At 48.8% G+C, this 12,280-nt stretch overlaps 1 protein-coding gene across 8 annotated transcripts in view; it reads left to right on the top strand.

Moving 5' to 3' along the window:
- Plc21C (Phospholipase C at 21C) overlaps nt 1-12,280 on the top strand; it is a 546,034-nt gene that overhangs the window by 437,225 nt on the left and 96,529 nt on the right. For all 8 annotated transcript variants that reach the window (XM_055073221.2, XM_055073217.2, XM_055073222.2 and 5 more), the window contains exon 18: nt 4,002-4,251. In XM_055073221.2, coding sequence (XP_054929196.1) covers nt 4,002-4,251 — 250 coding nt within the window. The remainder of the gene's footprint in view (nt 1-4,001; nt 4,252-12,280) is intronic.

The following is a 12,280-nucleotide window of genomic DNA, read 5'->3' as shown; positions in this document are numbered from 1 at the left end:
AATTTTCAAAAAACAACACTATCAAGTTTACAATTCTGTAACCCAGCAATGAAAAATGATACCACAATTATGTGATATGCATCTAATAGTACATCTAAAGAGGACAAAATTGATACGTTACACATGAATTTCAAAAAAATTTAGTAATATGGAGATACAGCTTTTGCAGAACCCTTGTACACAACATAACAGATTCACATAATATAATATGACAAATCGAATTTGTCCGCTTTCAATGATCTAATGAATGCCGTTTACAGAACAGTGATACCTGTTCTTGATGTATAATTATTAATTTGTGAACTTCGTGCTTCTATTTTTTTCAAACTTCCGAATTTTCGAAAGTTCTTGTAACAAAATTCAAGCCCTAAATCGAAATTTTGCTTCCTACAGTCACTATAATTTAACTTTCTCTCTCAAATATGACAAATTTCATTAAAATCGGTCCAGGGGTTATCACAAAAAGGCGTTCTTGCATTTTACATGTGTTTGAATAGACCGCATCGGAGTTGGGCCCGAGCTGAAGCTTCCTCTTAAGGACAACATGTCTATGTGGTTTGAAAACAGTGAGGAGTAACCGACATCATGGCACAAATTCTGCGAACAGCTGCTGATGACTTACACGAGTGCTAATTGCCATGAACAAGTGCAACAAGTGACTTAAGTATGCATTCAGTCACCTAATGAAAACTTTAATGGAAATATCAAAGAACCGATACACCTTTTCAGACATGTGGATCCAGGCATAACAGTTAAGCGGCCACCATTATTGTGGTGACGAGGATGAATTTCACTCGGCATCTGGCAGAGAACTCGCTGAGCTGCCAGCTAGACGATCACGATTTTCACACATTCCTCAGCCGTCATCACCAGGCTCCCATCCACGGCCATGCTGGCTCCCTCGGTAGGCACAGCGGCTCATCACCGCTCAGCTGCCACAACAGAAAAGAAGCTGTGTCAGTGCTTACGGAGAGTCCTCGGGCTGGAGTGCATCCAGTTTTTTCTCGCCGTTCTGACCTGCCTCTTCTCTCGTACACTGCCTAGGTACTACTCCATGCTTTACCTTCTTCTTTCTTTCTTTCTTTTTTTCAAGAATATTTACACTGTTTTACACTAACAATAGCACTACTTGCAACAAGGTTTCTGTAAAGTAAGTTTCTGTAAGTACAAAAGGCCAGTTCTGGACAGATGTGTCACTTGCCGTGATCACATTGTGCTGCTGAGAGCAAGGTTTCGGTGTCAAAACCAAACTTTGGTGGCTGCAATGCAGTGGCCACAAATTGAGAAAATGCTAGTGTATTTGTGCACATGCGAAATGTACTGTGCCACACTTTTTGGCAAATAAGCCTGTTTAGTTGCTAGACAATACTGTCATGAACATCTGAGCTCAGTAATATTTTTGTACTCGCAGCATTAGGTCCACAGTTTCATTCAGAAACATAGTTTTAATAGACAGGCATATTCAAAAGGTTGCCTTCTTTTTACCTAAACTTCTTTAAATGCCAGCCAGTTTTCACAGATTTAAACACAATTGCCACTGGCCAGATTTCTTTTAAGTGTCATTAGTATGTCAAGTGTACATGGTTACATGAGAGCAGGACATCATGAAGTCCGGGTCGGACGATTGTCTGTTGCATGGGGCCATGCAATGACTAGTAGCAGGTGGTCAAGCAAGCTAGAAACATGCTTTCCTCACTTGTGACCACCTCCTGTGTGTTGACGTCAAAATCAAAACTGCTTCTTAGAAAAGACAGTAAATTATTGATGGTGCTCCAAGGCTTACCAGTATCTTTCCTCCGTCTCTTAGGTCCAGGACCTTCATTTAAAGCAAAAAGATGAGAAGTCGAATTGGTCACTCCTTTAATTGACTTTCAAAAATTGAAATAGAGCACCAATATGTTGCAGAGAGTGTTATATCATCCTACTTGTTAGCTTTATTTATTATACTTTATCAAAGCATAAGTGTGAGATGTATTGCAGAAAAACCAACTCTTACGAAGATTTAATTCTGTGAAAGCTTCATTTCCAGTCGCAAAAATGTTTGAACAAGTCACGTTTAAGAGGAGCAGATACATTAATATCACGGAAATTTAATTGGAACGGAGCGCTCTTTAAGAATGTCGCACGAACAGTGGCACTAAATTTCCCTTATGCTTGGGACATGAACTCACAACATAAAGCATTCCTTTTGAAAAAACAAAGAAAAGAAAGCTCCTAAAATACCAAATTTTTCACAATGCTCAATGGAAGGAATACATATTAAAATTAATATTTATCAGTAAATATAAACAAATTGGTGAAACTATTTAAATTAATATTTTTAATTCATGAACACAGCAGAAAATTTTCTTTAAACAAAAAGAAATATTACTTCACATACACAGAGGGCCCGAGAAAGGGCGGAACATCACGGTATTCCTGCCCCGACTTGGACGTGGCCAGCGGCTTCCACGGGTCCCCGATAGGGGCCCCCGCTGAAGCTCCTCAGGATCAAATAAAGTTAATTGTCTGTCTGTCTGTCTGTCTGTCACATACACATCTTGTCATTAGTATTTGGATCGTTGAATGAAAAAAAAAACTACAAAAATGTGACATATAACATTGCTTGCTTTTGCTTTGCTCTGCACTGTTGAATAATTAATCATTTGGCTAGTTGGTCTTGCATTGCTGACAAAGAAAATCAGTGCGAACAAAAAAGACAGCTCACACGGGAAGAAGAGGCAAAGGCAAGCACTACACTGGTCATGCTTGTCTTTTCTTTACGTCTGAGTTGTCTTTTTGCTTGGGTTAATTTTCCTCATGTGGCAAGGCTTGGTGGTATTGACCAGGCACAATCACTAAGGTCAGAATCTTGCAGCAGCACCTTTGAGAGGAATAGTGCAGAACGAGGGGACAGGCGAGTGCAGAGCACACACTCGGAGCACAGCTTTTGAGGTCTCTCTAAGCCAGGCCTTTTAAAGATTGTGGCACCACATTCAGGATTCCTTTCTCCTGCTTTTGCATGTCTTTCTCTGATGTTCTGATGAAAATATTTCAACTCAAAGTTCTATTTTCTTGTAACACCACCTATGATTAAAAATAGCATAGCTATAACATGAATCTGCTGAGCCAGTTCATGGTGTAACAAACTGGCCATATTGTAGCATGGACAAGCTGAACTTGTTTTTTGTAACAGAAATGAGCAGTGAGACAAGCCCACCTCATTAATCTGTGGGAGGTAAAAAGATAAACTTTACCAGTGTATTACCATGCGTCATTTTACTTTTTGCCGGTGTTTGCTTACACCACTGTTGTCAAATTGTCATTCAGTGCAAGACGCAGCTTCATTATCTGAAATTTTGTGAACATTTTCTCGAATTATATCTAAAAAATAAGGCATGTCTGATCAGATTGTGCACATGTGAGTAGTGTTGTATGCTCAGAGGCATAAGTGATTGCTCTGCAATGTACAATGAGACATGTATAAATGATGACTGTGCTTGTTACTATCGTGATTTCAGTGTTTGTACTGCAGTGAAGCTGATTTAAGGAGCCAACAACAGCAATTTTCAGGGGTTCACAAGTTTGAATAGTAAAGGTGTTGTTCGATTTGAATCGAATAATAACTGATTCGAATCGAAGTTTAAAATATTCGTACACAGCTACTATTACATAGGTCACGTGAGTATGCGAAAGGTACGTTCTACAAAGCAATAAGCTAGTTTACAAAAAGCACTAAACTATCACACACATCAATATGTTACTTCAGCTTACGATATGGATCAGGCTACACAGAAATTAAAAAGAATAAGATACAGTGTAACAACCAGCTCAAGAGTTGTGAGCTTGCCTAAACAGCCCAGATGGCAGGATGGGGGAAACAGACAGGACAGTGCCTTTCGCCCGTCCCATCGTCTGCACTGTTCTACTGTAATAATGAATAGTTTAGGAGTTATTTTTATTTGTCAGTCCCTTTGAGAGCTACTTCTCGTTGCTCAGTGCCAGTGGCCATGACTGTGCAGAGTCTGCGGAGGCAAACCTGTTGGCCGAACCCCTGGGCAAGCTGCGGGAGCACAAGTCGGTGCTCAAGGTGCAGGCCAAGCTGGAGAAGGAACTGGGCGGCGTGCGCAAGCGCTTCGACAAGCTGCGCGAGAAGGAGCGCGAGGGACAGGTCCAGCGGGCTGACAAGCTGGCCCAAGCTGCCGAAAAGCACCGTGCCCAGCTCTCCAAGTCACACTCCAAGTTCGGAAAGAAGTTGTCATGTGGGGACGTGTGAGTACATTCAATTATTAGGTTTGTGGACTTCGGTGCAAAGTGACAAGACAGAAAAGACGAGATTATCACTGAACTTCAACTGAAATTTTTGCTACATGAAAGGGAGAAAAGTTGTGATCGACCTGACTGCAACATAAAGCTACAAAGGGAAATCATACGGGTTTCTCAGAGAGAAAGTCTCGCTGTTGAAGAAAAATTCCCATATTCGGTATTCCTGTGCTTCAAGTTGTCGATTAATTTGCCCTCGCGCTGTAATCTGCTAGCCTCATGTTTAGTTCAGATAGTATAGCGACTACCTCAGAAAGCTGTTGGTGTCGGGTTTGATACCCTGACCAGAACAAACTTTTCTTCTGTTGCGACGTCTTTTTCCTGAGAAATCCATATAGGTTTCGTTTGTAACTTCGTGCAACAGTCAGGTAGAGGACAATTTTTTTCATTTCATGAATGTTCATCCATTTTGCTGGCATTCTGCAGAACTGATTTGCTACACACACACAAAAAAAAATGAGGTGTTCACAGATTATGCAGAACCATGCAACATTTTGTGCATAGCATGCATGAAAGACATTAGTCGATTCAAGCACATCCTAAAATGCGTACGATAACTGGCAGTTAGTGTAGGAAGACTGTGTTGTTCTGTCTTTTAAATTTGGTGTTTCTGCTGTCCTTTATGAAATCTATTTTTTGTTCCGCCTTCTCCTGCAATATGTGAAATTTATGTTCTCTGTGTATCTTATGCCAAAGCCATACTGCTCTATTAAACAGCATACTTGATGTCATTTTAAGACTTGGGTCTTTTTAGTCCTATTGTAGAAAGATCTTATAATATCACTGCTAATGCATGCAACCAGTGCTGCTAACCTGAGAAGCTAGCTTTCCCCTGACTTGGATAAACAAAAACGTCTGTTTCCAGAGATCTTTTGCAAAATGTGGTGGTTGGGTTGCGATTATGATTTCTGTAATAAATTTTTGTTTGTGTTACGAAAATAGGCTGCAAATCTTATAATTTATATTTATTTGTAAGCTCATTTAAAATTGATGTCACCGTGCAAGTTGTGCTAAAACACAGCCTGCTGCTTGAAGCTTGTGGGAGTTCCTTTGGTCTACTGGGGCGCAGTTGTCGCTGTGCCTCCGGCTCCGGACTTATTCGTCATTGCAAGGAAAACCTCCCCCCCAAATGCCTGCCCCTCGACCATGCACCATTTTCCCGGGGCGTCGCGGCCGCGTCCCGCGACGTCATGCTACGCGGCCCTCCGTATGGGTTGTGGGGCACGATGTAGGGATGAAGGAGTCGAGCTGTGGCAAGGACAAGTGCCGGTCACAAGAGTACGTGAGCGACCAGCTATTTGTGTCCCTAATGCCCCCGGCCTGGGAACGTTCATGTGCTTTGTCAGCTTGCGTAAGTGGGGCTTACTGAGTGGCTCTGCATGCCGCCCTTGCGGCAGTCGCAGGCACTTGGTGCGTCACATTTTGCGTGTCCGCACCATTGCTGACCAGTGTCGGTGACGGGAAGCGCTAAGTAGTGTTTGCGAACGCATTTCGGCCCGCGTGTGTGAACCATTGTTCGACGCGGCGTGGAACCTGCCTTCCCCCGCCATCGGGGGGGCCGCGGGCGCCGAGTGTGCTCAGTGTGTTTGGGTGCAGTCTGGTACGTGCTGGCCATATTGTAATCAATAAACGCATTGACTGCCCTGGACGTCTCGTGTTCCTGGGAGAGCACCCATACGTACGGCCAGAGCCGGCCAGGCCTTTTGGCTCGGTGCTCGAACCTGCAGTGGGTCTATCGCCATACGCCGTCATGAAGCTCCACCTCTCGGGGGGGGGTGATACTTGGTGACGCCGTGTGGGAGACGTAGAGTGAGCCCACATTTTGGCACCCAACGTGGGGCAGTAACTACCTTTGCATTGCTGCTGTGCATACCAAGCCAGAGACCCGCTTGATCGGCTGGCCATGCCATGTTTTCCAGCTTCAAGGATTCGTCATTGTCTATGACTCTCGCGGATGTTGCTCTGTTCGATTACTCAGCCGATGCTGGTGTCGAGCTAGAAGGCACTACTCCACTCTCAGATCACGAAACATGGAGTGCTAACTTAGCTGGCGCAGACCTCCTAGATACGCGTGATATGTCCATGCCACTTTGCGACGGGTGCGGATCTCCCAATGCAGTGATAAGCAACGATGAGCTTGCCGCCATGAAAGAGGGGAGACTGCCACGAACCCCACCCGTATGGAGGAGCTACGCGACTGTGGCCTTCACTGCCGACGGCGAGCGCTGAGAGAGTATGGAGTAGCCGCCTGCCGCGAGCGCCGTTGTGCGAGGTGGCGAGGTAGCCTCAGGTCGCGTCCAATTGAGCGAAGTACCGCTAACTGAAATGAGGGAAGGGTTGCAGGTGCCCCAGCATGCCCAAATCCCCACGGCAGATGCTTCTGGTGAGTCAAGCGCACCAGACGCGGGGGCGTTGCTTAGCGAAGCCATGTGACTAATTCAGGCTCTTTTGAGTGCCCTCTGGACTTCCTTGTACTCGCCAAGGCCCTCACGGCCGGTGGTTAAGCTGGCAGTGCCCACATATTGCGGTTACACGGATGCGGTTAGTGTGACAGACTTCCTCGACGGTTTGGCGCACTATCAGGCAGCTGTAGGACTTGATGACCATGAAATGCTGGCACGGGTTGTGCCCGTCGCTCTTAAAGAGCAAGCAGCACAGTGGTACAGGCTTTCCAGCAAACGCGCAACGACGCTCGAAGATTTCAAGGCAGCTCTCCACCAGGAATTTTTGCCCGTTGACCACCATCGTAGGATGCTGCGTGAGCTCGAGTTGCGGACACAGGCCCTGGAGGAATCGCTCCTCGAGTATGTGCAATCGATGGAGGAGCTGTTTCAGATGGCAGAGCTGATTGCCTCCAGGAACGACAGAGTCGAGCGGGTGATAAGGCAGGCTGACCCGACTTTTGCAACCTACCTGCACGGAAGTCGGTTCCGTGATCTGGAGGACATGGCCGCCAAGGCCAAACGTATCCAAGGGGACCTGCTGGCCATGTGTGCCTACCGCCCTCCACTGCCTGCAAACGAAGCATTAGAGCCCTGCTGTGCGTGGACGGGAACTTTCTTTCACTCACACCAACAGCAATCGGCCGCGCAGTTCGCCTTTGTGGCGGGCTTTGAAAACCGACAAGTTCGGGGAATCAGCGAACGCGCCTTGGATCCTCATGTGTACGTGCGGTGCGCGGCCAGTACGGGGCACAGGCCCAATCCGCCCCCCAAATACGCGAAACAATCCGCAGCAGCGCGTGTCCAGCCAAAGACGCATTTCCCAGACGGCCTGAAGGCAGCGCAGCAGGCGAAGGAGGAGGACCGGAGCAGAGCGCTTTCAACCGCAAAAATGCGCGTGGCGGAGTCCGCTGTTTCGAGTGCAGTGAGCTGGGCCACATTGCTCGTTACTGCCCCAGACGCCCCCTTTGGCAGGGGAACGGGGATGGGGGTCAGGCATGAACACACGTCCAACCGAAGTGATTGTCGCTCCCTCCATGTGTCGTGCGGGCTTACCTGCGGATGCATTCACGCCGTTCGTCACTGTCACTATTGCTGGTCGCGAATTTGCCGCGCTCCTCGAGACAGGGGCCAGTGCCTCTTTGTTTGGCGAAAACGTTTTGACCCTCATGCAGCAGCATTTTGTTCGCTTGCAAGAATGCCGAGAAACTTTTAACCTAGCCAGAGGCTCCATTCCTGCAGGTGGGGCAGCCAGGCTGTCTGTTAATTGGGATGGTCGAACGAGGCACCTTCGCTTCGTTCATTTGCCTGGTTGAGTGTTCCCGTGATTCTGGGTCGTGACTTTCTTCGTAAGATCCATATAATGTTAGACATTGCGAATGGAGGCTATAGGGTGGGACTGTTTTCCCCTTTGAGGCTTTTCGCTGACCCTCTGGCTCCTGCATGTTTTGGCCCGGGGCGAGTGCCTGGCCCGCACGGCGTGCTAGATGAGGGGGTTGAGCCCCTTCTGGAGCAGTCTTTTGTGCATACTACCGCTCAGATAGATGTGCCTGTGTGAGGTGGTGCGTTCCACCCTTTGATGACCCGTGTGGTAGGGTTGATCCTCAAACAGAAATCTGACATGTCCGAAGTTCTGTTCAGCTATGACGAGCTGTTCACCGAAGACCCAGGTTGCACTGACCTTGTGCGCCACAGAATCGATCGAGACTGGGGATGCGCGTCCTTTGAAGTGCAACCCCAGGCCGGTTAGCCTGTCTAAGAGACAGGCTATCGATGGTGTGCTTAACGAGATGCTGGCGACCGGTGTCATCAAACGTTCTGATAGCCCCTGGGCATCTCCTGTCGTCCTGGTTCCTAAAAAAGATGGTAGTTTCCGCCTTTGTGTTGATTACCGTCGACTGAACGCACTTACCCGTAAAGATGCCTATCCGTGGCCAACCATCAAGTCAATTGTGGGCAGCCTAGGTTCAGCAAAGTATTTCATGACTCTGAACGCTGCTAAAGGCTACTTACAAGTAGAGATGGAACCTGAGGACAAAGCAAAGACTGCCTTCACGTGCCATCGTGGGCTTTTTCACTATTTAGCGAATGCCCTTTGGTCTGTGCAATACCCCAGCCACATTTCAGAGGCTAATGGATCGGGTTCTGGGCGATGCCAAATGGTCCCATGCCATGTGCTACCTCGACGAAATCGTGATCTATTCAGAAACGTTTGAGGAGCACATACGTCATGTTGGGGACGTACTTGAAGCGCTCAGGTCAGCGTGCATGACGCTAAATCCGGCAAAGGCACAAGTGGCGGAAACTCGAGTCCACTTGCTGGGGTTCACCCTAGGAGGAGGCTCCACTGAGCCGAATTTGGAAAAGCTCCGGGATCTCCTAGATTTTCCCACCCCCAAAGATGTTCGCAACCTCCACCACTTCCTGGGAATGGCCAATTTCTACCGGTCATTTATTCCATCTTGTGCGAAACTCCAGGCACCGCTGACAAAGTTGTTGGGAAGTCTGTGGAGTGGTGTTGGGAACCGGAGCATGAGCAGGCATTTCACGGCATGTCGCGAGCCATCGCCGAACCAGCGCACCTCAGATTGCCTGACCTGACCAAGAAATTCGTCGCTCAGACTGACGCGAGTGATTTGGGATTGGGGGCTGTCCTCCTTCAGGAATTCGATGGTGTCCTGCACCCTCTGGCTTTTGCTAGTCGGGTGTGGCTCTCTGCGGAGAACTATTCCGTGACGGAAAAGGAGTGCTTAGCGGTTGTGTTCGCACTAAGGAGATTCAACGCCTATTTAGGCGGCACGAAATTCATCGTGCAGATGGATCACAGCGCGCTCAACTGGCTCATGAGGCTTCGCGAACCTACGGGTCGGCTGGCACGCTGGGCACTTCTAATACAGCACTACGACTTTTCAGTGCAGTACCGAAAGCGGAGCACAAACGTCGTCGCAGGCACGCTTTCGCGTGCGCCGCTTCCTTACCTGGCTGATGCCGGAGGCGAGCGGCAGAAGCCACCGACATGCCCGCCTGTGCGAGTGGTGAAGTGGCCGAGGAAGAGAGGGAGACCGTCTTCGGGCCCCCATCTATAGAGGAGACGGCGGTAAAAGAGGTTTTCGGCGTTGTACAGCCGAGCGGTGACGAGAGTTCTCCCTCAGTGGAGAGAACTGAGGGAGAACTGGCCAAAGTAAACGAGCCAAAGGGGAGCATTGTAAATAGATCGCCCGGCACTGGTGGTAACTTAACTGTTCATGACTGTGCCTTTAATGAACACGATGTCACCGCGCATGATGTCCTCGCGCGTATGCAGAAGGGGTTAGCCGCAGAAAGACAGCCACGTACCACGACACAGGAGACCAAGGCCTTTGCAGTATCTCCGAAAGGAAGCAATGGAACCAGCTCTCCCTCTGGAGGGACCGCGATTCATTTCAGTGGAGAGGAGCTTCTAAAGGCCCAGCAGGAGGATTTATTTTGCAAGGAAATTGCTAGTATAGTAGTGGAAATGGAGCGCCGTAACGTTGCTGGTGTTGCAACGAGCGCATAAGGACCCGGGCCAGCTTGTATTGCTGGTACTTCCGAAGATTCCTACCTGCTGGACCACGATGGGCTCGTGCTGAGATATATTGTTACCAAGGACTAATCTATTGACCCGTTTAAGGTGGTGATACCGAAAAGTATGAGGCGCGCGCTTTTGCGCTACGCTCACGATGAACAACTGGCTGGACACCTGAGTGGCTCAAAGGTCTTTGCAAGACTCAGCCACACTGTCACCTGGCCCGGTATGAAGCGCGACATTTTCCGTTATTGCCGGACTTGCTACGTCTGTCAGACGGTGAAATCTCGTGGTGGCCATCCGCTGGGTTTAATGAAGCCGATTGACAGTCAGCGGCCTTGGCAGTTTGCTGCCTGCGATTTAATTGGGCCTTTTCCGAAGAGTAAGCAGGGCTTTCAGTACCTTTTGGTAGTGGTCGATCACTTTACAAAGTGGGTGGAGCTATTTCCACTCCGCAAGGTGTTGGCAGTGTTGGGCAGTGTTGGACAAGCTAATGGAAGCTTTCATGCGCTTTGGATTTCCAGGGCGTTTGATTACTGACAATGCGTCTTACTTCACTTCTCAGGTGTTTCGTGAGACGTGTACATCCCTTCAGATTGAGCACCGCCTCACATCGCCCTACCACCCTCAGTCCAACCTCATGGAACACTTTTTTCGTACTGTGAAGTCAATGCTCACGGCCTTTGCCAGGAGCCAGAAGGATTGGGCAGACCACGTGAACGAACTCGCATTCGCCATCCGGACGGCACAAACCCGCTCAACAAGATTCTTCCCCACTTTCCTCACTTTTGGCCATGAACTGGCGAATCTGCTAACCATTGTTACGCATCGCCAAGCAGGGGTCGAGAATGCGCCAGGAGACCTTTCCTCGTATGCAGTGCAGCTTTGCTCTCGGCTTGCCCACGCTTTTTCTAGACCAAGGGACAGCTTAAGAGCCGCCCGAGCCCAGCAGAAGGCTCAATATGACAAGAGTCATCGCGACGTCTGCTTTCAGGTTGGTGACTTGGTGCTTAAATGCAACCACGCTCTTAGTGGTGCGAGCAAAGGGTTTTCTGCAGCGTTGGCTCCTAAATGGCTGGGCCCTTACTGAGTGGAGAAACGACTTTCACCACTTGTGTATGAGCTGACGGATCCTCAGACGAGGAGAACCAGGAGCTGCGTTCACATTGCCGACTTGAAAGCCTGCCATTTCAGGCCAGTTGAGCTGGCGCCGGAGCCCAGCAATCTCAGGTGTTCCGGGGAACAGAGCACGTCCAGTGTTTCCGACCGCTTTCAGCCGTCGCCTCGATACCCCCACAAGCAACGCCCACCATTGTGAGGTCGCCCTCGCATTTCCAGACCTTTCTGGTAAAAGAAATGCGTTACTCCTGCTTTCTGCCTCTGCGAGCGAGTGCTTTCTTTTCTCTCGGGATTTCCCACATAGAGGCCAGCGTGCCACGGTTCCAGCCCGCCCTAACTAAATGTAAAAAAGACACATGTGCTTTCGTTTGCCTTTTGTTCAGTGCTTGTATTTCTTCTTGTTTAAATAACAGCTTTAATCTCCTTCGTGTGCATAGCCTTGTTTTCAATGTGCCCCGCTTCTTACCCCACATTGTCATTGTACGTAGCTGTAGAGGGGCGCTTAGTGCCCTCATTCTTTTGCTGTCTCGTCTTTGAGACTCGCCGTGCAAGTGTTCGGAAAGCGGGGGCATGCGACAACGGGAGCATCACATGAGGGGGAGCTTTGAGACATTGGACACCTCCGACATTGGGTTCCCTGCGCCTGGATCCGTTGCAAGCCCTAAGGGCATGTGCCGCTGGTGCCTCGTATGTGTCCGTGCAAAAAGGGCGAACACCATGTCCAGCTGGCTTTGTGACCCTCCATCCTGTGCCTCCCACCTCTTCTCGCCCCTTCTCGGAAGCGATTGCTGTAAGCATTTACTGCTCTTGCTAGCGCTGCTGCTGCCGGTGCCCCGGGACTGTCTTCCCGCAGTCATTCTCTCTCGACAGT

Source organism: Dermacentor andersoni, chromosome 7 (assembly GCF_023375885.2).
Source record: "Dermacentor andersoni chromosome 7, qqDerAnde1_hic_scaffold, whole genome shotgun sequence".
Taxonomy (NCBI): Eukaryota; Metazoa; Arthropoda; class Arachnida; order Ixodida; family Ixodidae; genus Dermacentor; species Dermacentor andersoni.
Note: the sequence above shows the minus strand (reverse complement) of the source record. Positions and strands in the feature narration are given on the sequence as shown.